We start from the raw sequence: 27,823 nt of genomic DNA on the forward strand, positions 1-27,823 counted from the left end.
AAGAGCGGCAAATTTGAATCCAAATAAATGTCAAAATTCAAATTTTTCAAAAATACAACTATGTTACACCATTTGAAAGATAAACATCTCCTTAATCTAACCACGTTTTACGATTTCAAAAAGGTTTTACGGCGAAAGCATAAATTTAGAGTATGTTAGGACAGTACATTTACAAGAGTTGTGTGTAATGTTTTGTCAAGTCAAAGACAGGGTCACCAAAACCATAAAACCAGCTAAAATGATACACTAACCTTTTACAATCTCCATCAGATGACACTCCTAGGACATTATGTTAGACAATGCATGCATTTTTAGTTCTATCAAGTTCATATTTATATACAAAAACAGCGTTTTACTATGGCATTGATGTTGAGGAAATCGTTTTCCCTCCAATAACCGGCAGTCAAGTCAGCGTCAGAAATTAAATAATTAAAATTAGAAAACATTGTTAAAATATTATATTGTCATTTAAAGAATTATAGATTTACATCTTTTGAACGCAATCAACTTGCCAGATTTAAAAATAACCTTACTGGGAAATCACACTTTGCAATAATCTGAGCACTGTGCCCAGAAAAATACGGCGTTGCGATACAGACTAGACGTCATGTTGGGGAGATCTAAAATCGAAAATACTATGTAAATAATCCATTACCTTTGATTCTCTTCATCAGATGTCACTTCCAGGTATCACAGGTCCATAACGAATGTAGTTTTGTTCAAAAAAGCTCATCATTTATGTCCAAAAATCTCCGTCTCGTTAGCACATGATGTAAGCCAGCCGGACTTCTCGTCATGAACGAGGGGAAAAAATATATTTCCGTTCGTTCAAACATGTCAAACGTTGTATAGCATAAATCATTAGGGCCTTTTTAACCAGAACATGAATAATATTCAAGGTGGACGAATGCATAGCCTTTTATAACGTATTGGAACGAGGGTACCCAACATGAAGTAGCGCGCCAGGTGTCTAATGGGACATCACCGTTCCATGGCTCTTGTTCGGTCAGATCTCCCTCCAGAAGACTCAAAACACTTTGTAAAGGCTGGTGACATCTAGTGGAAGCAATAGGAAGTGCCAAAATATTCCTAAACCCCTGTGTCTTTCAATGGGATAGCTTTAAAGTCAATACAACACATCAGGTATCCACTTCCTGTCAGAAAATGTCTCAGGGTTTTGCCTGCCAAATGAGTTCTGTTATACTCACAGACACCATTCAAACAGTTTTGGAAACTTTAGAGTGTTTTCTATCCATATATAATAAGTATATGCATATTCTAGTTACTGGGTAGGATTAGTAACCAGATTAAATCGGGTACATTTTTTTTATCCAGACGTGCAAATGCTGCCCCCTAGACCCAACAGGTTAACACACTTCTTGGGATGAGTACGGGGAGCTGACTCAGGTGGCATCTGACAGCTAACATGCTCCTCAGGGAAAATGCCGTACATACTACACCAAACCAACAGCTCTCTCTCATCACCCCCCTCCACTATGTCACAGTACTCCTCGCTCAGTCTCTCCCAATATTCCTCTTCGCTCTCAGACTCACCCCGTGTGCCCCCCCCAAAAAATTATTGGGGCTGCCTCTCGTGCTTCCGTCGTCGCCGCTCTGCTCTCGCTGCTTTAATCTCCTCCTTCGGACGGCGATATTCCCCAGCCTGACTCCAGGGTCCTTTCCCGTCCAGGATTTCCTCCCATGTCCATTTGTCCTCACCACGCTGCTTGGTCCTTTGGTGGTGGGAGATTCTGTCACGGCTGTCTGAACAATGGGACCAAAGCGCAGCGTGTGTATCGTTCCACATTTTATTTTAACTGTGAAACTATGCAAGACATACAAATAAACTACTAAACAAAATTAACAAACCGTGACGAAGAGGTGAAACATACACCACCTCAAAATAATCTCCCACAAAACCCAGTGGGAAAAACAACAACTTAAATATGATGCCCAATTAAAGACAATGATGACCAGCTGCCTCTAATTGGAGATCATCCCCCCCAAAAAACATAGAAATACAAAAACTAAAACCCCACATAGAAATACATAAACTAGACAAAACCCCAACATAGAAAAAATAGACTAGAACAAACATAGACATAAATAAACTAGACAAAACCCTCTGTCACGCCCTGACCTACTCTACCATAGTAAAATAAAAGCTTTCTATGGTCAGGACGTGACAGTAGTCTGGCTTTTTTATGGCGGTTTTGGAGCAGTGGCTTCTTCCTTGCTGAGCGGCCTTTCAGGTTATGTCGATATAGGACTCGTTTTACTGTGGATATAGATACCTTTGTACCTGTTTCCTCCAGCATCTTCACAAGGTCCTTTGCTGTTGTTCTGGGATTGATTTTCACTTCTCTCATCAAAGTACGTTCATCTCTAGGAAACAGAACACGTCTCCTTCCTGAGCGGTATGAAGGCTGCGTGGTCCCATGGTGTTTATACTTATGTACTATTGTTTGTACAGATGAACATGGTACCTTCAGGTGTTTGGAAATTGCTCCCAAGGATGAACCAGACTTCTGGAGGTCTACAATTTTTTTTCTGAGGTCTTGGCTGATTTCTTTTGATTTTCCTATAATGTCAAGCAAAAAGGCACTGAGATTGAAGGTCGGCCTTGAAATACATCCACAGGTACACCTCCAATTGACTAAAATGTTGTCAATTAGCCTATCAGAAGCTTCTAAAGCCATGACATAATTTTCTGGAATTTTCCAAGCTGTTTAACTTCTCTAGGGCCGGCGGGACGAAATCGTCCCACCTACGTAACAGCCAGTGGAATCCTGTGGCGCGTTATTCAAATACCTTAGAAATGCTATTACTTCAATTTCTCAAACATATGACTATTTTACACCATTTTAAAGACAAGACTCTCGTTAATCTAACCACACTGTCCGATTTCAAAAAGGCTTTACAACGAAAGCAAAACATTAGATTATGTCAGCAGAGTACCCAGCCAGAAATAATCAGACACCCATTTTTCAAGCTAGCATATAATGTCACAAAAACCCAGAAAACAGCTAAATGCAGCACTAACCTTTGATGATCTTCATCAGATGACACACCTAGGACATTATGTTATACAATACATGCATGTTTTGTTCAATCAAGTTCATATTTATATCAAAAAACAGCTTTTTACATTAGCATGTGACGTTCAGAACTAGCATACCCCCCGCAAACTTCCGGTGATTTTACAAAAAATTTACTAAATTACTCACGATAAACATTCACAAAAAGCATAACAATTATTTTAAGAATTATAGATACAGAACTCCTCTATGCACTCAATATGTCCGATTTTAAAATAGCTTTTCGGTGAAAGCACATTTTGCAATATTCTCAGTAGATAGCCCGGCATCACAGGGCTAGCTATTTAGACACCCAGCAAGTTTAGCACTCACCAAAGTCAGATTTCTATTAGAAAAGTTTGATTACCTTTGTTGTTCTTCGTCAGAATGCACTCCCAGGACTTCTACTTCAATAACAAATGTTGGTTTGGTCCCAAATTATCCATTGTTATATCCAAATAGCGGCGTTTTGTTCGTGCGTTCAAGACACTATCCGAAAGGGTAAATAAGGGTGACGAGCATGGCGCAATTCGTGACAAAAAAATTCTAAATATTCCATTACCGTACTTCGAAGCATGTCAACCGCTGTTTAAAATCAATTTTTATGCCATTTTTCTCGTAAAAAAGCGATAATATTCCAACCGGGAATCTGCGTTTAGGTAAAAAGAGGAAAGAAAATAAAGCACAGGGTCGATTCGGGCATGCGCCTAAGCCCATTGTCCTCTGATCGGCCACTTGCCAAAAGCGTAAATGTGTTTCAGCCTGGGGCTGCCTCGATATCATTCAGCTTTTTCCCGGGCTCTGAGAGCCTATGGGAGCCGTAGGAAGTGTCACGTTACAGCAAAGATCCTCAGTCTTCAATAAAAAGAGCCAAGATGAACAACAACTTGTCAGACAGGCCACTTCCTGTAAGGAATCTTCTCAGGTTTTTGCCTGCCATATGAGTTCTGTTATACTCACAGACACCATTCAAACAGTTTTAGAAACTTTAGGGTGTTTTCTATCCAAAGCCAATAATTATATGCATATTCTAGTTACTGGGCAGGAGTAGTAACCAGATTAAATCGGGTACGTTTGTTTATCCGGCCGTGTCAATACTGCCCCCTACCCCCAACAGGTTAAAGTCCCAGTCAACGTAGTATATATAAACTTCTGACCCACTGGAATTGTGATACGGTGAATTATAAGTGAAATTATCTGTCTGTAAACAATTGTTGGGAAAATGATGTGTTATGCACAAAGTAGATGTCCTATATGCATACAGTTGAAGTCGGAAGTTTACATATACATAGGTTGGTGTCATCAAAACTTGTTTTTCAACCACTCCACAAATTTCTTGTTAACAAACTATAGTTTGGGCAAGTCGTTTAGGACGTAGCACCGATAATATGTTTAATATCTTTTGAACTGCTAGAAACAAGACATTTTCTCTGTAGTAATGGTGAAAACATAACGGTCATGAATCTGCACTCAGTTTATTCTCTTTGGCTCTCAGAGGCTGTGTTACAGCAAGCCTATCATCACAACAATTATTATCTGAGTATTTTTTTTTCTTGTTCACACAGCAAGATATTTACAAGCAATTTTGAGCAGACCAAAATGGCTTGTGTCAACTTGAGCTAGCTAACGAGTTGAGCTATTAAAAGCTGCAGTAATTCAACATTGGTTAGCAATAAAGGTACATATAAACAAGTCAAGGTACCTACACAGTAGCTGCTGAAAATATTCTTCCACTTCACCTCCGCTTCGAAAATATTTGCTAAAATTGTCTGAGCTTCATGTGTCTCACCCGACAGCATGAGGTTGGCTCTTGAAATTGATAATTTGAATCTACAGTAGGCATAAGCTATTACTGTAAAGAACTACAGTATGTTAGTCATTTTTACTGTTTATAACATTATTTTTCACCATTTTACCCATAACATAGTTCAATCTACTGCATTAATGCTGTAAAACACATTTACAGTCTTTTACTGTGAATTCTACAGTGTTTTACTGTTGAAATTACACAAAAGTATTATAGTGTAATACACTCATCAAGGCATGACTCAATAATTTCATTTATACTAACAAATAAAAAAATACCACATTATTCGCTACAGATCGTATGCCAGATAATGTGATATCCATTATTGGACGTTACAGGTCTGCCTGCACAAAAAGCCTCCATATATTCTTCAACTAACCTGGTATTGGCGATACTCTCGTTGTCCTCGATTCTGGAAACCAGTTATCTTATAAATGTCTGTGTTGGTTCAGGGTTAATGAAATATAACCCAGTAGGTCAGATCAGAAGACTGGAGGCGTAGTTTAGTAGGGGCATGGCTTTCAGATAGTATTTTTTGCTAACCATGAGAGTAAACCTCATTCCTGTTCATGTGGTCTGTTGTATAGTGGAATGTTGAACAATGAGATTTACACATTTGTATGAGTTTCTTAAAATCTGGTATATATCCCATTGTTGGGATGTACCAAGGTGCTTACCTTTATTATAATTTGTAAAGATCATCCTAGTATTGCTGAAGAATGTGAATTTGCATTATGTAATTTAATATGATGAACAGGAATGACATTTACTCTCACAGGTGGCCGATAAGATGTATCTGAAAGCCCCAACTTTAATAAACCATGCCTCCTGGAAATAACCTAAGGATTACGTTCAAAAAGACCCAGCTGCTAGGTCAACCCAGCATGAGAGTAAAACATACCCAATTCATGGTTAAATTAAGCGATGTTTGGGTAATCCCAACAACCCAACATGTTGAGTTATTTATTCACACAACCCAAATGGCTGAGTCAAAATAACCCAGCATTTGTTCTGTTCAATATTTACCCAGCGCTGGGTTACCAAATTATCCAAATTGTCCAAATTATCCAAATTATCCAAATTGGGTTAATTAGAGTGGACAGCTTGGGTTTTATTCCTGAGCTGCACACTCACCTACAGAACTTCTGAACAAAGGTAACATACCAATATTTACAGACAAGGGCATTCAGAAATGTGACCTGATTCAGGAAACTAGGTGTATGTCGCAAGTCACGACTTCACAGGAGAGCTGTTTGAACGTGAAAAAAATGTTTTTTATCAAAATGCGACATGTGAACTTTCATGTGCCTTAATATCAAACTTATATGCCATCTGTAAATAGAAATAAAAGTGTTAAATTACAAGCCTAGTTAGTTTAGCCACAGAAAAAAGCAGCAACCTTCCCGCTAGCCATGATTGGCTGAGATTATGAGTGGGCTGGACATGCCGAGAGATGAGTTTAGATTGGTCTACCATATAGCACGCGTCTGTCTATTGGAGCTGGTCAGTATGTCTAGGTAATCGTGCAAAACGCTGCTTTTTAAAAAATGTATTGTGTAGTAAAACTGCGTAAACCTAATGTCAAGTTAAAGTGTAATGTTAGCTAGCTAACATTAGCTGGCTGGCTCGCTAGATAACGTTATGTGTATGTTCTCCACTTTCTAGAGGACCGAGTTTTGAAATCAGTGGAATTCGAGTATGATAGCTAAGGAGATGGAGAAAACACCATTCTGGATTACATCATTAAACTAAGGGCAACCATGCATGGCATCAGACAGGAGATACATTCAACCATGATGTATACTGGTAAAATAGACTAGCTAGCTACATTTTCAGATATTACACGTTTGACAGAAAGTGGTTTAATTTGAAGTGTAGTGTTAGCTAGCTAACGTTAGCTGTCTGGGTAGTTGGGCTAACGTTAGATGGCTGGGTTAATAGCTAACGTTGTATATGATCTTATTCTTCGTATCTCAGACACATTTGCTTGACTAGTTATAGCCATAGAACCTGGTTGGTTAGCTGCAGATTCATGAAGGGTAGTAATGTCATGAGTTGTGATTATGGTCCATTGTTTAGCTAGCTTCCCGACATGTCTTAACAAAAGATTCCATGCAAGTATCCATTTCAATAGCATATCACTGCAGCTGTTGATAGACATACTAGCTGGTAAATTCGCTCTGGCTATCTACTCCGATTTCAAACCATGGGTAAGATAGTCTAGCTAGCTACATTTTCAGATATTACACATTTCTAATTTTGACAGAAAGTGGTTTCATTTCAAGTGTACTGTTAGCTAGCTAATGTTAGCTGGCTGGATCGCTAACTAACGTTATATGTATGATCTTATTCTTCGTATCTCAGACACATTTGCTTGACTAGTTATCGCCATAGAACCTAGCTGGTAAGCCACCTGCTGATTCATGCAGGGTAGTAACATGATGAGTTGTGATTATGGACCATTGTTTAACTAGCTAGCTACATGTCTTAACAAAAGACTCCACTCTAATTTTGACAAAGTATTTTCATTTCAAGTTAGTGTACTGTTAGTTAGCTAGTTAATGTTAGCTGGCTGGCTCGCTAACTAACGTTACATCATGTGTTTGGATTCATTGTTTACCTAGCTAGCTATCTAGCTACATTTCTTAACAATAGACTCTCTCCTTGGTTTGCCAGAGTGCAGAATAACTGATACATTTTTGAACGCTCAACAACTGTTGAGTATGTCTGGTGTCAGTAAATGTCGGCAACAAAGCATAATTCAGTTGTTGCCAGCAGCACATTTATGGTCACCAACGCTCTGGATAACATGAAAACTGCCTAACCAGCTCTGCTAGGGGGAGTAAAATGGTCAGAGTGGGGTGTTTTCTCATTATGTGTCTGGAAGTAGCTAACCAATGTTAGCCATTTAGCTTGTGTGCTTGACTGTCGTTGTGAGGTCAGAGCTTTCGGAACAACGCTACTTATTGGCCAGAACATCCACTGTGCTCTCTGAACGCGAAACGCTCTGAATTTGCAAACAGACAATCTGACAGCACAGTTGCAGTCACCAACACTCGGATGAGTAATGTTGAGTGAGCTGTTCTCTTTCTCTTAATGTCTGTAAGTAGCTGGCAAGTTAGTGCAGAATGCACAGATCAACCCTTAAAGAGATGGGTTGGTCTAAAGCTTAAGAGGGTCTGAACACTGCTGAATGGGTGTAGACAAAGAAGGGCTCTCCAATAGTAGTAGCAAAACATTGATAGACGGTTTTCTCAAAAGTGAGTTTACAAGTTGATCAACTTTCAAAGCAGAATTACTTTCCCATTGTTTCCTCAAATGCAGTGTATGATATACCATTTTGTAGCTCTGAGTCTCTACTTTTACCCAATGTAAAAAACAGAAATTCAAATGTTGTTACATAAGACCCAATCCAGGTTGTGAGTCACAAATGTATTAATGCAAAAGGCTGCCAGGTCATTAGAGAAGTAAAATTGGAAGAAAGTGAAAATTGAAATAACTATGAGAGATACTTGGTTTAGGTGAAAGGGAGAGAAGAGAGAGAAATCAAATCACCTCTTTGAAAATCTTTCAATAATCACTGAAGTGCTGGAGCAACTCAGCCACCCAAAATAGATTGGATTGAAAGTACTTTCAGTTTTATGATGAGAACAGTTGCAGCAAGGTTCGTCCAGAGAACATTTTAGATTTTCTTTGGCAGCTCTGATAGAGGTGTAATATTTATTTATTTATAAATGTTGGCTGAATTATGATGAGTAACAACCTCTGCCTTGGATTAAGCAGAATGGTTGATGACGCAAACAAAGACAACAGGAAGTTTATTTGTTGGGTTTTGGGATGTATGTATCACATTGTTACTGACATTGTGCACCATTGTGGAAATAGGCAGTAGTGAATGCAGCCTCTGACAAAATGTATTTAACATTGGACTTCTGACTGGCTATGAGATATGGGCAATTCTACAGTAACGGAATTATGCAGCGAGTCCGATGTTTCATTTTAAAATGTATACCAAACCAAAAGCATTGATTTAATAAGTTTAACAAACCATATAACTATATTTACAAGGACTACTTTTAACAATTTCCATAGAACAGTTTACAAAAACACATTTACAGGAAGAATTTGTATCTGCACAATTTTTACAGTAAATGTGTTTTTTTTATTAACTGTGTAAATTGTTTAAAGTAGTCATTGTACATAGAGTTGAATGATTTGTTAAACTTTGCTTTTGTTTGGCATACATTTTAAAGTGAAAAATCTGAGGCTCAGGGTAATTCCGTAGCTGTGAAATAACCCATATGCTATTGGGTTGCATGATTTACCAAACTTTGCTATTGCAATTTGACATGCGATAGAGATTAAAAATAAAATGAAAATAGAATGATTTATAAAGTGGAAAATAAGCAAAGTGGAAAAGAAGCATAATTCTTGTTTGGAACAATCTGTTGACTGTATTTGACCTAACAGAACAGCATGCAAACATATAGTGAATTTAACAGTGAGGATGTGGAACTACGCTGCTTGAGTGACAGGGGGCGAGGCTTGGTGTGTGTGGGAAGCAATCACACGACACAAGGCTGAGTGGAGTTTGAAATATTGCATGCTATATGCAACACAATCTCCAAAGAAAACGCCGTCAATCTCTGTAACTGCAGCAACAGAGATACGACATCGCTGGTAATTTTAATTATGACAAGTAGATCCCTCTGTGGTAACATCTGTAGATTATGGACTGTAGCCATTTTAATTACTGAATATTTTGCCGTAGGTTAGCTGTTAGTCAAACTGCGCAAAAGTGAAACCGAAGCTTACTTCGATGGTTAAGTTTTGGAAATCATTCTGAGATTTTGGTTAAATTTAGTCAACAGGGTTAACCTGTTTAAGGTAATGGTTAAGGTTTGAGATAGGGTAAAAAAAAAACAACAACAACAAAAACTATGCCTAGCACTGAACTCACAATCCTCTGAGCCTTAGCTCACAGTTCAAACCTATCCTCGACCCCAGCCACAATACTCTAGCTCGTCGGGAACCTACTAGATGGTAATAGGCACTCACGTTGCCGCTAGTGGACGGTAAGAATTGCACGTAATGCAGTAATTTCACCAATTCAAATATGCAGAAAAACTCCATAATCCACTAGAGTCTGGCCTGGCGCTATGGATCTCTTGCGATATGGTTATTACACATAAAAAAACGTTGTATTTAACAATGTTTGTTGAGGTACTCAGCAGGCATAGGACAGAAATAGACAGCAATAATGGAAAGCAGAGATTGCGCACCTGAAAAAGAGCCTATTGGATCAAAGCATGGAATGATAAAAATGACATACCTTTGCCCCAGTGTGCGGCCGCTTATTTTCAATTGAAACTTTTGAGAATGTTCTACCTCTGGAAAGGAAGCATGTTAAGCATGGTCATAATGGTCATTTACTTGAAAATAAATGTAAGCCATTACATTAGATCTAAACAGCTCATGATGCGACAGGGATTTTTGAGCAATATTGAATACAGTTACTCCGGAAGGTCTAATATCCAAATTAATTTGGTGAAGATAATGGCCTTTTGTGGTTTATGATTTAGTAGATTAACAAGGTAAAGTTAAAATGGGAGCAGTATTTTGCTCGACTGTACCTCAGAACATGTCAAAGACCTAATAAGAGATTGCTAACCAATGTTTTCTTTGTCTCAATTTGAACAGCAAAAGGACAAATTAACCCCTTTTTGTAGATAGGCATGCTGTGATACTAAATCAAATAATCTGCTTTCATTGCTGAAAGTTGTATTTTGGAAGCCTTGAGAAGGAAAAACAGTATGCAGCATAAAACAATTTTCATGGACAAGAATGGTAGTTTTTATTTGCAATCTACAAATCAATCCAAATGAGAATTAACGCAAAACAAGGCAGGGAATGTACACATACTCACAAAGCGCCCGAGTAAGATGTCAATAATCATATTGATTATGTAGTTAGACATTAGAGACTACAAATCCATATCCATCTTTAAGCTTTTGAATGACATTTTTATTTCCCCGACAAAGTCCATCTCTGCATACACTAAGTGTACAAAACATTAGGAACACCTGCTCTTTACATGACATAGACTGACCAGGTGAAAGCTATGATCCCTTATTGATGTCACTTGTTAAATCCACTTCAGTGTAGATGAAGGGGAAGAGACAGGTTAAAGAAGGATTTTTAAGCCTTGAGACAATTGAGACATGGATTGTGCCATTCAGAGGGTGAATGGGCAAGACAAAATATTTAAGTGCCTTTGAACGGGGTAGGTGCCAGGTGCACCGGTTTGAGTGTGTCAAGAACTGCAACAATGCTGGGTTTTTCACGCTCAACAGTTTGCCGTGTGTATCAAGAATGGTCCACCACTCAAAAAACATCAAACCAACTTGACACATCTGGGGGAAGCATTGGAGTGAACATGACCTGACAAATTGAGGCTGTTCTGAGGGAAAAAAGGGGGTGCAAGTCAATATTAGGAAGGTGTCGTAATGTTTTGTACACAGTGTATATTTCAATCTAGCTGTCATTAAGGTGACAGGTCCATTTTATGGCAGCATAATGTATATTTATGGAAAACTTGGACCTTCGCTTTCTCTCCCTAAAGCAACATAAAAGGCATGGCCAATTCTAATGGGTTAATATTCATGGCTCGCTTGTCATGAGTGATGAGACTCCATCTACCTTTTAATGTGGCGGCCGAGGTACATGTGTAGCACAGGTGATTGTTCCTCAGCCTCATGGATCACATGTCCCGGGGCATTTCTAACAGTATGTGGTAGTGTGACAATGGATTGTAACCTTCACTGTTTCCTATAGAGAGCCCCAGGGCTATGGAATAGCTCAAGAGGCCATTGGTTGTTCATGTACAGTGTAGATGACAGTGATTTGTGTTATAGCTACTAGTGTTGGGGAGTAGTGAACTTCATGTACGTGCAGTGCCTTCAGTGAAGTATTCACACCCTTTGACTTACAGCCTGAATTTAAAATGGATTACATTTAGACTTTTTGTCACAGGCCTACACACACCATTCCGCATAATGTCAAAGTGGAATTCTGTTTTTAGATTATTATTTTTTTACAAATTAATAAAAAATGAAAAGCTAAAATGTTTTCTGTCAACAAGTATTCAATCCCTTTGATATGGCAAGCCTAAATAAGTTCAGGAGTAAAAATGTGCTTAACAAGTCAAATAATAAATTGCATAATTTCACTCTGTGTGCAATAATAGTATTTAACATGATTTTTGAATGACTACCTCATCTCTGTACCCCACACATACAATTATATGAAAGGTCCCTCAGTTGAGCAGTGAATTTCAAGCACAGATTCAACCACCAAGACCATGAAGGTTTTCCAATGCCACGCAAAGAAGGGCACCTATTGGTAGATTAAAAAAAGCATTCAGTGAATATCTTTTTCAGCATGGTAAGGTTATTAATTACACTTTGGATGGTGTATCAATAAACTCGGTCACTACAAAGATACAGGCATCCTTCCTAACTCAGTGGCTGGAGAGGAAGGAAACCTCTCAGGGATTTCACCATGAGGCCAATGGTGACTTTAAAACAGTTACAGAGTTTAATGGCTGTGATAGGAGAAAACAGAGGATGGATTAACAACATTGTAGTAACCTAAATGACAGAGTGAAAAGGAAGCCTGTACAGAATAAAAAAATATTCCAAAACATGCATGCTGTTTGCAATATAGCACTAAAGTAAAACTGCTAAAATGTGGCAAAGAAGTTAACTTCATATCCTGAATACAAAGTGTTATGTTTGGGGCAAATCCAACACAACACATGACTGAGTACAACTCTTCAAATTTTCAAACATGGTGGTGGCTGCATCATGTGATGGGTATGCTTGTCTTTGGCGTAGACTAGGGAGTTTTTTAGGATAAAAAGAAACAGAATAGAGCTAAGCACAGGCAAAATTTCAGAGGAAAACCTGGTTCAGTCTGTTTTCCAATAGACACTGGAAGACAAATTCAACTTTCAGCAGGACAATAACCTAAATCACAAGGCCAAATATACACTGAAGTTGCTTACCAGGATGACATTGAATGTTCCTGAGTGGCCTAGTTACAGTTTTGACTTAAATTGGCTTGAAAATCTATGGCAAGCCTTGAAAATGGATGTCTAGCAATGATCAGAGCTCTAAGAGACTTACTCAGAAAGACTCACAGCTGTAATCGCTGCTAAAGGGGATTCTGACATGTGTGTGAATATTTATGTGAATGTCTAAAAACATGTTTTCACTTGGCAATTATTATATAATCCATATTTAATCCGTAAACACAACATGCAACAATTTCGATGATTTTACTGAGTTACAGTTCATATAAGAAAATCTGTCAATTGAAATCAATTTATTAGGCCCTAATCTATGGATTTCACATGACTGGGCAGGGGTGCAGCCATGGGTGGGCCTGGGAGGGCATAGGCCCATCCACTGGGAGCCAGGTTCAGCCAATCACAATTAATTTTTACCCACAAAAAGGCTTTATGGCAGACATAAATAGTCCTCAGTTTCATCAGCTCTCCGTGTGCTGATCTCAGACGTTCTCGCAGGTAAAGAAGACGGATGTGGAGGTCCTGGTATAGCATGGTTACATGCCGTCTGCGGTTGTGAGGCAAGTTGGAGGTACTGCCAAATTCTCGTAAACAGCGTTGGAGGCAGTTTATGGCAGAGAAATTAACATTACATGCCTTGTCAACAGCTTGACATTCCTGCAGTCAGCATGCCAATTGCACGCACCCTCTAAACTTGAGACATCTGTGGCATTGTGTTGTGTGACAAAACTGCATATTTTAGTGTGGCCTTTTATTCTCCCCAGCACAAGGTACACCTGTGTAATGATTATGTTGATTAATCAGCTTCTTGATATGCCACACCTGTCATGTGGATTATCTTGGCAAATGAGAAATGCTCACTTACAGGGATGTAAACAGCTTTTTGTGTGTATGGAACATTCATGGGATCTTTTTTTTCAGCTTATGAAACATGGGACCAATACTTTCCAAATTGCATTTATATTTTTGTTCAGTATATCATTTTCTTAAGGGTAGCTTTAGTGTAGCTTAACTTCTTTCATTATGAAGTAATTGGTAGCTTGGTTAGCTATATTTTCAGAGTAGCTTCCCCAACACTGATAGCTACTGTATTGAGTATTGGTCTAAATACCAGTGAATCTACATATTCAGGTACATGGATCTAAATGTAATTTAACTACAAAGTAACAGATCTAATGAATATGGCACATACAGTACACTGTAAAAAGTGAATTGTTCTGTTAACAATTTCAAGTGTAAGTAGTAAGAAGTTCTGATTAGTAATTTGCGGTGGTGGTGTATCAATGTTTAGCATTGTTTTATTTATTTAATTTATTTTGTGATACACCTTAGCAGGGGCATTGTTAAGCATATTTCTCATTCCTCTAACAATAACTGGTGGTAGAACTGTAAGCATTTTAGAGTGATCCATTAGCCTCTATCATTAAGAGTGGTGCACAAGACCTTGCTGCTGGTGGGAATTGCTCCTATCATTATTGAACATGTTCAAATGTTTTTATATATCAGTTCACAATGAGCAATTACACCTCATAGCGCAATAAACTGCTTAATACGATTTTAGAAATATACTTTTATTTCTTCAAACGTACATACAACATTGTGTAACATCGTGACACTATTACGTATAAATAACTTGCAAAAAATAATACCTCAATATCAGCACAACAAAATCAGGTGTTTTTTACCCAAATATCAGTGTGCATGACTACTACCTTATGATTTTAAGTAAAGACGTAAAACGTAATAGAATCAAGTAAGAACAACTTATTAATAAATGTTACATTGACTTTAAAATATTAAATAATCATAACTTGTAAAAACTCAATCATTTAGATTAGCAGAACACAAATATATATATATATTTTTTCAATAAAAATAACATAATATACTGCTCAAAAAAATAAAGGGAACACTAAAATAACACATCCTAGATCTGAATGAATGAAATAATCTTATTAAATACTTTTTTCTTTTTCATAGTTGAATGTGCTGACAACAAAATCACACAAAAATAATCAATGGAAATCCAATTTAACACATGGAGGTCTGGATTTGGAGTCGCACTCAAAATTAAAGTGGAAAACCACACTACAGGCTGAGCCAACTTCGATGTAATGTCCTTAAAACAAGTCAAAATGAGGCCCAGACAGAGCTCGGACTTGAACCCGATCGAACATCTCTGGAGAGACCTGAAAATAACTGTGCAGCAACGCTCCCCATTCAACCTGGCAGAGTTTGAGAGGATCTGCAGAGAAGAATGGAAGAAACTCCCCAAATACAGGTGTGCCAAGCTTGTAGCGTCATACCCAAGAAGACTCGAGGCTGTAATCGCTGCCAAAGTTGCTTCAACAAAGTACTGAGTAAAAGGTCTGAATACTTACAGTACCAGTCAAAAATGTATACACACACCTACTCATTCCAGGGTTTTTCTTTGTTTTGACTATTTTATACACTGTAAAATAAATAGTGAAGACATCAAAACTATGAAATAACACATATGGAATCATGTAGTAACTACAAATATGTTAAACAAATCAAAATATATTTTATATTTGAGATTATTCATAGTAGCCACCCTTTGCCTTGATGACAGCTTTGCACACTCTTGGTAGTCTATCAACCAGCTTCATGAGCTAGTCACCTGGAATGCATTTAAATTAACAGGTGTACCTTAATTTGTGAAATGTCTTTCCTTCTTAATGCGTTTGAGCCAGTCAGTTGTGTTGTGACATTGTAGGAGTGGTATACAAAAGATAGCCCTATTTGGTAAAAGAAAAAGTCGATGGCCAGAACAGCTCAAATAAGCAAAGACAGATGACAGTCCATCATTACTTTAAGCTGAAGGTCAGTCAATAAAGAACATTTGAAGAATTTTGAAAGATTCTTCAAGTGCAGTTGCAAAAACCATCAAGCGCTATGATGAAACTGGCTCTCATGAGGAACGCCACAGGGAAAGAAGACCCAGCGTGACCTCTGCTGCAGAAGGTACGTTCATTAGAGTTACCAGCCTCAGAAATTGCAGCCCAAATAAATACTTCACAGAGACCAAGTAACAGACACAATTCAACATCAAATGTTCAGAGGAGACTGCGTGAATCAGGTCTTCATTGTCAAATTGCTGCAAAGAAACCACTTCTAAAGGACACCAATAAGAAGAAGAGACTTGCTTGGGCCAAGAAATGCAATGGACATTAGACAAGTGGAAATCTGTCTTTTGTTCTGAGTAGTGCAAATTTGAGATTTTAGGTTCCAACCACCGTGTCTTTGTAAGATGCAGAGTAGGTGAACAGATGATCTCTGCATGTGTGGTTCCCACCGTGAAGCGTGGAGGAGGAGGTGTGATGGTGCTTTGTTGGTGACACTGTCGGTAATTTATTTAGAATTCAAGGCACACTTAACCAGCATGGCTACCACAGCATTCTGCAGCAATACGCCATCCCATCTGGTTTGTGCTTATTGGGACTACCATTTGTTTTTCAACACGACAATGACCCAACACACCTTCAGGCTGTTTAATGGCTATTTGACCAAGAAGGATAGTTTAAAAAAAAAAATGTTTGCTTTATTTAACTAGGCAAGTCAGTTAAGAACATATTCTTATTTCAATGACAGTCTAGAAACAGTGAGTTAACTGCCTTGGTCAGGGGCAGAATGACATATTTTTACCTTGTCAGCCCGGGGATTCGATCTTGCAACCTTTCGTTTACAAGTCCAACACTCTAACCACTTGGCTATCTGCTGCCACAAGAGTGATGGAGTGCTGCATCAGATGACCTGGCCTCAATAATCACCCGACCTCAACCCAAGTGAGATGGTTTGGGATGAGTTGGACCGTAGATTGAAGGAAAAGCAGCCAACAAGTGCTCAGCATATGTGGGAACTCCAAGACTGCTGGGAAAGCATTCCAGGTGACGCTTGTTTAGAGAATGCCAAGAGTGTGCAAAGCCGTCATCAAGGTAAAGGGTGGCTCCTTTTATGAATCTAAAATGTAAAATATATTTTGATTTGTTTAATGCTGTTTTGGTTACGACATGCTTCCATATGTGTTATTTCATAGTTTTGATATCTTCACTATTATTCTACAATGTATAAAGTAGTAAAATAAAAATAAAAAACTTGAATGAGTAAGGGTGATCCAATTTTTGACTGGTACTGTATATAAATGTGATATTTCCGGGGGGTTTTTGTAATACATTTGCAAAAATGTAATACATTTTTAGAATAAGGTCTGTAACATAACACAATTATGACATATTTAAGGGGTCTAAATAATTTCCGAATGCACTGTATATGTAGATCAGCTCTTGCTTTGTGGATACTGGCCCACATGTGTTGTGCTTTTCTCCATCTCCATTTTTTAACTGGGAAACCTGTGAGAGACTTGAACATTTCTCTCTGTACTTTTGAATCACTATCCTAGACAGCCCACTATTACTCCGAATGTGTCTCTGCAGTAAACTTAATTAACTCCCCCGAACCTCTACACTGTGACTTGAGGCCAGATTAAATTACCACACCAAGGTGCTTGCAAATTATAATCACTGACTCTGAGAACCCACTGAGTCCCTATGGAGAATGCCCCAGGGCCAGTCCACTCACACAGGTTAATGTCCAATCAGGAGATAGGTCAAAAGGTCCCAGGACTTAGATACATCAACATCTCTGGTGTCTAATCAAACAACTGGCCCACCTCATCCATGTACTGAGGAAGGGAAATTAAACAGTCTGAAATATGACTGGGATGTATAAATGGATATCTAGGTAATCCTCTATCGGCAATGTTATCGCGTGTGATGTTGTCAGAGATGGTGTTAGCCTATAGGAGGTGAGGGGAAAGGTAATTGGAAAGGACCTTTGTTATTAGTTGGTGGTGAATGGTTGATTGGTGGTGAATGATTGATTGGTTAATGTTCTAGCTTTGTATCCATTCAATGCAACCTTTCACTTACATTTTTCTACCCTGGAAATATATATTTTTTAATGGTAATTCCACCATGTAGAGTAGACTTCACTTCCAATTGTTATCTCTCTCTTATATCATTTCCTTTTCTCTCTTCCTGTCTTTAGGTCAGTTGGCAGCGGGTACATGTGAGATAGTTACTCTGGACCGGGACAGCAGTCAGCCACGGCGGACCATAGCACGGCAGACGGCGAGGTGTGCCTGCAAAAAGGGTCAGATTGCAGGCACCACGAGAGCCAGACCGGCTTGTGTAGACGGTAAGAACCAAGATCCACCTCGATCCTTCACTTTCAGAGAGAACCCCCGAAGCATGGGGGTTGAAGGGCTTAAAGAGCTTTCCTCAAGGGCCTCTTGGGCCACCACCCCCTGTGCATCTAAGACCATTTCTGATGTTGTGGTTTCTCCGTTATCTCTGTTAAGATGGTTTAGGCATCTCGAATGGAGTGTTGCATTGCATTTCATCACCTGCTGTCCTTGTCCTGCGTGCCATCTGGGGAGAATTGGAAAGCAGCTGCTGGATACACATCGAATTGCCTCTCTCTGTGGGGTTGCATTGTGCTTATATTACTTTTTGTGCTTCAGCGGGTACACTTGGATGTTTTATCAAGTTGAAATACCTTCTCTCCCTTTGCACAATACTTACAAAGGCTATTGACAAAAGCCCTCATGGATCAAAAAGCCCACATGGATCAAAAAAGGCTGAAATTTGCATTTTTCCTGTGAATTGTATCCTTTCCATAATGTTGCCTGGCACCAGAGCAATTATTTTAGGCACCCTCAACTTTGTTTTGGCATTTTGTGAATGCTGTGACCTGTTTTTCCAGCTTTACTGTTGACAACTTGCCTTTGACACTCTTCCTGCTGCAGTTGTTGTTATGATACCTATGTACCTGAGTGAAGCACATAACACAACATCCTAATAACAGGTTTAACACCTGAGGTGGCTGGTGGTTGTCATTGCGTTTAAAAAGATGTTGGCAATACATCTTGGGTGACCTTTATTTACCTAGAGCATGGCACATCTTTGCAGGCTTGGTATTTATGTCAGGTCGCATCTCAGCTCGGGCACTCACTTTCTTTTGTTGTTTGTTCCAGAAATAAACATTGGTGAGCCATAGAGCAGGGTTTACTCTATCAGTGGAAAAACAAATGAGATTTCAGTTATTTTTAATCTTCCCTTCAGTTCTCAAGGTCCTCAGGCTGCAGTACCAAATGCTACAAATGTCTCTTTCCTCTATTCCCATTCCACAGAGGTCACATTTCAAACAGGATAATCCATATATCCATCACAGTTTAAATCCTCTGCTTCAACCAAACTGCAAGGAACTGGGCCAAAATATCACAAAAATCTGCAAAATTACTCATCTTTCATGCAGTGTTGTCTTTTGTTCATAATGAGTTGGATTATATTTAGAAAGGCCCAATCAGAGAGTAGATTGCTTCTGCCTTTGTGGAAATGTTGCCATGTAATGGTTTCACCTGTGACTTCGATCTCATTGAAAAACCCTCAGGATCTTTTTTAATCACACAAGAAACAGCTCCCATTACTTTCAAAGAAATAATGAGTGAAACATTCCTTCAGTGTATGAGTTCAGAAGGAACTAGAGAATTCAACAGAATCAACAAAAAGCAGTGGATGGTATACACTCTTGGTAATAAAGGTACGCTTAGGGTACAGTATTGTTCCCTTGGGTACAAAAATATTAAAATACTGTCCTGACGTGACTATCATTAATGTGATGACTGTTATTTATCGAATCAACTAACTATGTTTAATTGTTGCTTGATTAAATTAATCATGTAACAATTAACTAATTAGGAATTTGAGGCACCACAGAAGAAGTTGTTTAATGAGTTACCATCTCCCGAGTTAAACTCGAAGATATATATATGTATAAATGATATATCGATAACAGGCACTTATTAACTCCTATGGGCTACGTGGGACGCTAGCGTCCCACCTGCGGGACACAGCCATTGAAATATCAGGGCGGCAAATTCAAAAACAACAAAATGTCATAATTCAACTTTCTCAAACATACAACCATTTTACACCATTTTAAAGATACACTTCTCCTTGATGTAACCACATTGTCCGATTTCAAAAAGGCTTTACAGCGAAATCAAAACATTAGATTATGTTAGGGGAGTACATAGACAAAAATAATCATACAGCCATTTCCAAGCAAGGACATGTGTCAATAAAACCCAAAACACAGCTAAATGAAGCACTAACCTTTGACGATCTTCATCAGATGACACTCCTAGGATATTATGTTACACAATACATGTATGTTTTCTTTGATAAAGTTCATATTTATATCCAAAAACAGCATTTTACATTGGTGCGTGATGTTCAGAAAATGTATTCCCAACAAAACTACCGGTGAATGTGCACATCAATTTACAAAAATACTCATCATAAACGTTGACAAAATATATAACAACTATTTAAAGAATTATAGATAGACTACTCCTGGATGCAACCGCTGTCAGATTTTAAAATAGCTTTACGGAGAAAGCACATTTTTCAATATTCTGAGTACATAGCTCGCCATCACAGAAAGCTATACAGACACCCACCAAGTTCGGGGCAACCTAAACTCAGAATTAGTATTAGAAATATTCTCTTGCCTTTGCTGATCTTCGTCAGAATGCACTCCCAGGACTGCTACTTCCACAAGAAATGTTGTTTTTGTTCGAAATACTCCATATTTATGTTCAAATACCTCCGTTTTGATTGTGCGTTCAGAGCACTATCCAAATGCATAACGTGCGAGCGCGGTACCAGAGACGAAAAGACAAAATGTTCCATTACCGTACTTAGAAGCATGTCAAACACTGTTTAAAATCAATCTTTATGGTATTTTTTACGTAAAATTGTGATAATTTTCCAACCGGACAATAGCGTATTCATTCAAGGAGAAAAAGAAGGAGGGGCGCGCTCGCGGGATCAAGCATATCCAATCCCTTTGTTGCCTGGCAGTCCACTCAGTAACTGAGCTCCTATTATCTGCCCAGTGACCAGAGAATGCTCAAACCACTTTCTGAAGGCTTTTGACAGCCAATGGAAGCCTTAGGAAGTGCAACGTAACCCCACAGATACTGTAGTTTCGAAAGGGACTAGAAAGAAGAACTACAATTCTCAGATCCTCCACTTCCTGGTTGACTTTTTCTCAGGTTTTTGCCTGCCATATGAGTTCTGTTATACTCACAGACACCATTCAAACAGTTTTAGAAACTTCAGAGTGTTTTCTATCCAAATCTACTAATAATATGCCAAAGTAGTAACCTGTTTAAATTGGGTACGTTTTTCATCCGGCCGTGAAAATACTGCCCCCTAGCCCAGACAGGTTAACTTCTCTAGGGCCAGTGGGACGATTTCGTCCCACCTACGTAACAGCCAGTGAAATCCTGTGGCGCATTATTCAAATACCTTAGAAATGCTATTACTTCAATTTCTCAAACATATGACTATTTTACAGCATTTTAAAGACAAGACTCTCGTTAATCTAACCACACTGTCCGATTTCAAAAAGGCTTTACAACGAAAGCAAAACATTAGATTATGTCAGCAGAGTACCCAGCCAGAAATAATCAGACACCCATTTTTCAAGCTAGCATATAATGTCACAAAAACCCAGAAGACAGCTAAATGCAGCACTAACCTTTGATGATCTTCATCAGATGACAACCCTAGGACATTATGTTATACAATACATGCATGTTTTGTTCAATCAAGTTCATATTTATATCAAAAAAACGCTTTTTACATTAGCATGTGATGTTCAGAACTAGCATACCCCCCGCAAACCTCCGGTGAATTTACTAAATTACTCACGATAAATGTTCACAAAAAACATAACAATTATTTTAAGAATTATAGATACAGAACTCCTTTGTGCAATCGAGGTGTCCGATTTTAAAACGTTTATCGTGAGTAATTTAGTAAATTCACCGGAAGTTTTCGGTGGGTATGCTAGTTCTGAACAAAACATGCTAATGTAAAAAGCTGTTTTTTGATATAAATATGAACTTGATTGAACAAAAATGCATGTATTGTATAACATAATGTCCTAGGAGTGTCATCTGATGAAGATCATCAAAGGTTAGTGCTGCATTTAGCTGTGATTTTGGTTTTTGTGATATATATGCTATCTTGAAAAATGGGTGTGTGATTATTTCTGGCTGGGTACTCTCCTGACATAATCTAATGTTTTGCTTTTGTTGTAAAGCCTTTTTGAAATCAGACAATGTGGTTAGATAAAGGAGAGTCTTGTATTTAAAATGGTGTAAAATAGTCATATGTTTGAAAAATTGAAGTTTTAGCATTTTTGAGGTATTTGTAATTCGTGCCACGCTATACCATTGGATATTGGTGAGGCATTCCACTAGCGGAACGTCTGTCCATAACAGGATAAACACCATGGGACCACACAGCTGTCATACCGGTCAGGAAGGAGACGTGTTCTATCTTCTGGAGATGAACGTACTGTGGTGCAAAAAGTGCAAATCAATTCCAGAACAACAGCAAAGGACCTTGTGAAGATGCTGGAGGAAACAGGTACAAAAGTATCTATATCCACAGTAAAATGAGTCCAATATTGACATAACCTGAAAGGGCGCTCGGCAAGGAAGAAGCCACTGCTCCAAATCCGCCATTAAAAAGCCAGACTACGGTTTGCAACTGCACATGGGGACAAAGATCGTACTTTTTGGAGAAATGTCCTCTGGTCTGAGGACAAAATAGAACTGTTTGGCCATAATGACCATCGTTATGTTTAGAGGAAAAAGGGGGAGGCTTGCAACCCAAAGAACACCACCCCAACCGTGAAGCACGGGGATGGCGGCAGCATCATGTTGTGGGGGTGCTTTGCTGCAGGAGGGACTGGTGCACTTCACAAAATAGATGACATCATGGGGAAGTAAAATTATGCAGATATATTGAAACAGCATCTCAAGACATCAGTCAGGAAGTTAAATCTTGGTCGCAAATGGGTCTTCCAAATGGACAATGACCCCAAGCATACTTCCAAAGTTGTGGCAAAATGGCTTAAGGACAACAAAGTCAAGGTATTGGAGTCGCCATCACAATGCCCTGACCTCAATCCCATAGAACATTTGTGGGCAGAACTGAAAAAGCGTGTGCGAGCAAGGAGGCCTACAAACCTGACTCAGTTACACCAGCTCTGTCAGGAGGAATGGGTCAAAATTCACTCAACTTACTGTGGGAAGCTTGTGGAAGGCTACCTGAAATGTTTGACCCAAGTTAAACAATTTAAGGGGAATGCTACCAAATACTGATTGAGTGTATGTAAACATCTGACCCCCTGGGAATGTGATGAAAGAAATAAAAGCTGAAATAAATAATTCTCTCTACTATTATTCTGACATTTCACATTCTTAAAATAAAGTGGTGATCCTAACTGACCTAAGACAGGGAATTTTTACCAGGATTAAATGTCAGGAATTGTAAATAACTGAGTTTAAATGTATTTGGCTAAGGTGTATGTAATCTTCTGACTTCAACTGTTCATGTACAAACCCTGCATGTTTAACGCTAGCTACAGGTATTATCTTTGTAAACATCTGTAAACACGTTGTTATAGCCGATTTGGACATATTTGTATAAAAGAGAGAACATACAGAGCTCCATGTACGTTTGTGTAAATATATTAAATACGATAGTATTTGTTGAAATATTAGGTACGTACCTTTATGATTTATATTTACTTGTTTGAGATATATTCATTTGTTATTAGTGTAACTTAGTTTTTGCCCCCCAACTCTTGTACCTTCATTGTACTGGGATAAGTGTGTTAGGATAAAGGCAGGAAGTTGGGCCTTCGGGGGAGAAGTCCTAGCTAGACGCGGGAGCAGTATAGTCTTTTGACCATACAGACATACAGGCAGGTCATATTATGTATTTTCCATGTCAAGTAATCTATGCTTTAAGTTGATTGGAGAATCTTTTTTTTGTTAGATATAAGAAGAATAAACCTTTTTGTTGCGCCATATCCCTGGATCTCATTGAATGTTTTGGCCATTTGGAAACCTTGAATGTGGACTGTATGCGTACGAAAAAAACCCGCTTTCAGGCTAGGGCAGTAGCTATGGTAAAGAGGATAGGAAGCCACGTGTTTCCTCTTCATTATTATGCATGCCTCAAGGGACATGCAAGCAACATTCTTTCTGGAAGAACCTACCATATTGATGAATGAAGTGATGACTAAAGGATTTCCTCTTTGAATAAATGTAGTTATTTACATGGAGGATGCTTCCTAAGTAATTGCACAAAGCAACAATTAATCTACACAATGATGAAGTGTGTGCAGGTGTTCAGGTAGGTTCAGAAGAATTTATATATCCTGTTAGGGCTAGGGGGCAGTATTGACACGGCTGGATAAAAAACGTACCCGATTTAATCTGGTTACTACTCCTGCCCAGTAACTAGATTATGCATATAATTATTGGCTTTGGATAGAAAACACCCTAAAGTTTCTAAAACTGTTTGAATGGTGTCTGTGAGTATAACAGAACTCATATGGCAGGCAAAAACCTGAGAAGATTTCATGCAGGAAGTGGCCTGTCTGACAAGGTGTCGTTCTTCTTGTCTCTGTTTATTGAAGAGTGAGGATCTTAGCTGTCCCGTGACACTTCCTACGGCTGCCATAGGTTCTCAGAAGGAGGAAAAACGCTGAATCGTGGCTTTGCAGGCTCTGGCTGAAACAAAGTAGCGCATTTGGGTAGTGGCTGGTTACAGTACTGTGAGACTCAGGCTCGCGCCCGCGTCGACCGAAAGCTTTGTTTTCTTTCCTCTGTTTAGCTAAATGGACATTCCCGGTCGGAATATTATCGCTTTTTTACGAGAAAAATGGCATAAAAATGGATTTTAAACAGCGGTTGACATGCTTCGAAGTACGGTAATGGAATATTTCAATTTTTTTTGTCACGAATTGCGCCATGCGCACGACCCTGATTTACCATTTCGGATAGTGTCTGGGACGCACGAACAAAACGCCGCTATTCGGATATAACGATGGATTATTTTGGACCAAACCAACATTTGTTATTGAAGTAGCAGTCCTGGGAGTGCATTCTGACGAAGACAACAAAAGGTAATCAAACTTTTATAATAGTAAATCTGATATTGGTGAGTGCTAAACTTGCCGGGTGTCTAAATAGCTAGCCCGTGATGGCTGGGCTATGTACTTAGAATATTGTAAAAGGTGCTTTCACCAAAAAGCTATTTTAAAATCGGACATATCGAGTGCATAGAGGAGTTCTGTATCTATAATTCTTAAAATAATTGTTATGCTTTTTGTGAACGTTTATCGTGAGTAATTTAGTAAATTGTTAGTGAATTCGCCGGAAGTTTGCGGGGGGTATGCTAGTTCTGAACGTCACATGCTAATGTAAAAAGCTGGTTTTTGATATAAATATGAACTTGATTGAACAAAACATGCATGTATTGTTTAACCTCTATGGGCTGGCATATAAAAGCCTAGGGTTGTCATCTGATGAAGATCATCAAAGGTTAGTGCTGCATTTAGCTGTCTTCTGGGTTTTTGTGACATTATATGCTAGCTTGAAAAATGGGTGTCTGATTATTTCTGGCTTGGTACTCTGCTGACATAATCTAATGTTTTGCTTTCGTTGTAAAGCCTTTTTGAAATCGGACAGTGTGGTTAGATTAATGAGAGTCTTGTCTTTAAATAGCTGTAAAATAGTAATATGTTTGAGAAATTGAAGTAATAGCATTTCAAAGGTTTTGAAAATCGCGCCACAGGATTCAACTGGCTGTTACGTAGGTGGGACGAATTCGTCCCGCCTGCCCCAGAGAGGTTAAACTGTAAGATGAATCAAATGTTCTACTACAGTGGATGCTTGACTGCAGTTAATTAGGTATGCAATTGGAGAAGATTGCAATGCATTATTATGCAGTGTTGTCAACACATTTTTTACCCATTCTCTTTCATTTCTTTCACTCTATTTTCTTCCATATTAACATGATTATTGTCTGTAGTCATATTAGTCTCACATCCTTTACCACACAGCAAATTGGCCGATGTTACCTTGTGTTGATATTTCAGTGTAACATTTCTAGTGTTGATTCAGGTGTTAAATTAACAGTCATTGTTGTAAAAGAACCCAAGTGTTGGTGTTAATAACCAGTGTTTAACCAAAACCACGCCCGGCATTATCATATTTCCCAGCATGCTCTATTGCGAGTAGATTTAAAAAAAATTGTGTTTTAATATCTATGGTTTTGCATGTACACCGATGAATTCATCTTATGCTACTCAAATTTAAATAACATATATATTTTTAAACTAATCCACCCGTTACAGAAATGGTTGTATCAGTTTAGATGGTAAAGTAGTCTCATATTGTAACGCCCTGGTCATAGAGAGGGGTTTTTTGTTCTTTATTTTGGTTAGGCCAGGGTGTTACATTGGGTGGGCATTCTATGTTTATTTTTCTATGTTGGTTTGCTTCTTTGGTTTGGCCGTGTGTGGCTCCCAATCAGGCACAGCTGTAGTTCGTTGTTGCTGATTGGGAGTCACACATAAGTAGCCTGTTTTTCCTTTGGGTTTTGTGGGTGATTGTTTTCTGTTGAGAGTTTTTCCTAACAGGACTGTTTTGCTGTCGTCTTTTGTTTATTTTTTTGTAGTGTTCTCTTTTTCAATTAAATATCTAAGATGAACACACATCCTCCGCTGCACCTTGGTCTCATTACGACGACACCCGTTACACATATCATCTTTCCAACCTGACACTCATTTTGAATGCAGGATGTACAAATGTTGCATATCCAAACTCTGGTTGATTACAATAAGAATTACACAAGTTTGCAAGCCATCGTAACTTGCAGACCTAATAAACATGAGTTTCAGGGCACTGATTTAGAGTAAAATAATGATGGGTCAGTCACGAATGATTCGGCTCTAAGAGCCGGCTCATGTAGGTGAACGTTGGGAGCTGGCTCGCATATCAGAAGAGCCGAATCTATTTATACAAATATTTTACAAATTAGATATGAATAATCAAAATATTTAAATGAATATAATTAACTAATTCAAAGAATGAAAAAATATATAAAATAATATAGGCCTAAATGCTCAAGCGCACACATATTCGTTCTGTCTGCTCAGACTAACAGCCTCACCTGTTGTTCCTGTCAATCAGACACGCAGTGCCAACCAATGAACCAAAGATGCATGAGGGAGGGCCGAGCCAACTCACTCACTGTCACACACTTAGCAGCCGAGGAGAGAGGAAGGAAAGCTGTGAAAACAGCGTGAAAATGAGTCAGAAGCACAGTAGCATTTGGATGCATTTTAATAATGTAGACAATGTTAGAGCACAGTGTAGAATTTGCCAAAACAAAATGTCATATATAGCCCTTTCTATGCACAACCTACACCAGCATATGTGAACTGTGCACCCAACTGTGAAGCTAGCTGTAGCGGATCTTCGAGAAACTAGCGGGCCTGCTAGTGATAGTGGGGATGTATCCACTCAGCCAAGTAGACATACTCCGCGACCCACAGCAACGGTCTATGGACCAGTTTATGCCAAAGTCTATGTCTGTAGCAAAACAAGGCTAAATTGACATTGCATTGACTAAAATGATTGCCACTGATTTCAAGCCATTTTTGATCATGGAGGACAGAGGTTTTAGCAATAATCTAAATTCAAAGTACACAATTACAAGCAGGAAAACCCTTTCAAAATCACTTATTCCACAACTGTACGAGGGCACACAGGCTTCAGTGCGGGAAGAGTCCAAAAAGCTACTGTAGTTTGCCTTACCACTGACTGCTGGACATCAAGGATAACCACTTCTTACATGTCGGTTGCATGTCACTTCCTTGAAGATTTTTCGA

The 27,823-nt window shown here is 38.7% G+C and overlaps 1 protein-coding gene across 1 annotated transcript in view; it reads left to right on the forward strand.

Annotated features, from left to right (window-relative positions):
- LOC106561036 (chemokine-like protein TAFA-5) overlaps nt 1-27,823 on the forward strand; it is a 148,387-nt gene that overhangs the window by 35,522 nt on the left and 85,042 nt on the right. The window contains exon 2 of the mRNA XM_014124602.2: nt 18,041-18,190. Coding sequence (XP_013980077.1) covers nt 18,041-18,190 — 150 coding nt within the window. The remainder of the gene's footprint in view (nt 1-18,040; nt 18,191-27,823) is intronic.

The sequence above is a fragment of the Salmo salar genome, chromosome ssa10 (assembly GCF_905237065.1).
Source record: "Salmo salar chromosome ssa10, Ssal_v3.1, whole genome shotgun sequence".
NCBI classification, from domain to species: domain Eukaryota; kingdom Metazoa; phylum Chordata; class Actinopteri; order Salmoniformes; family Salmonidae; genus Salmo; species Salmo salar.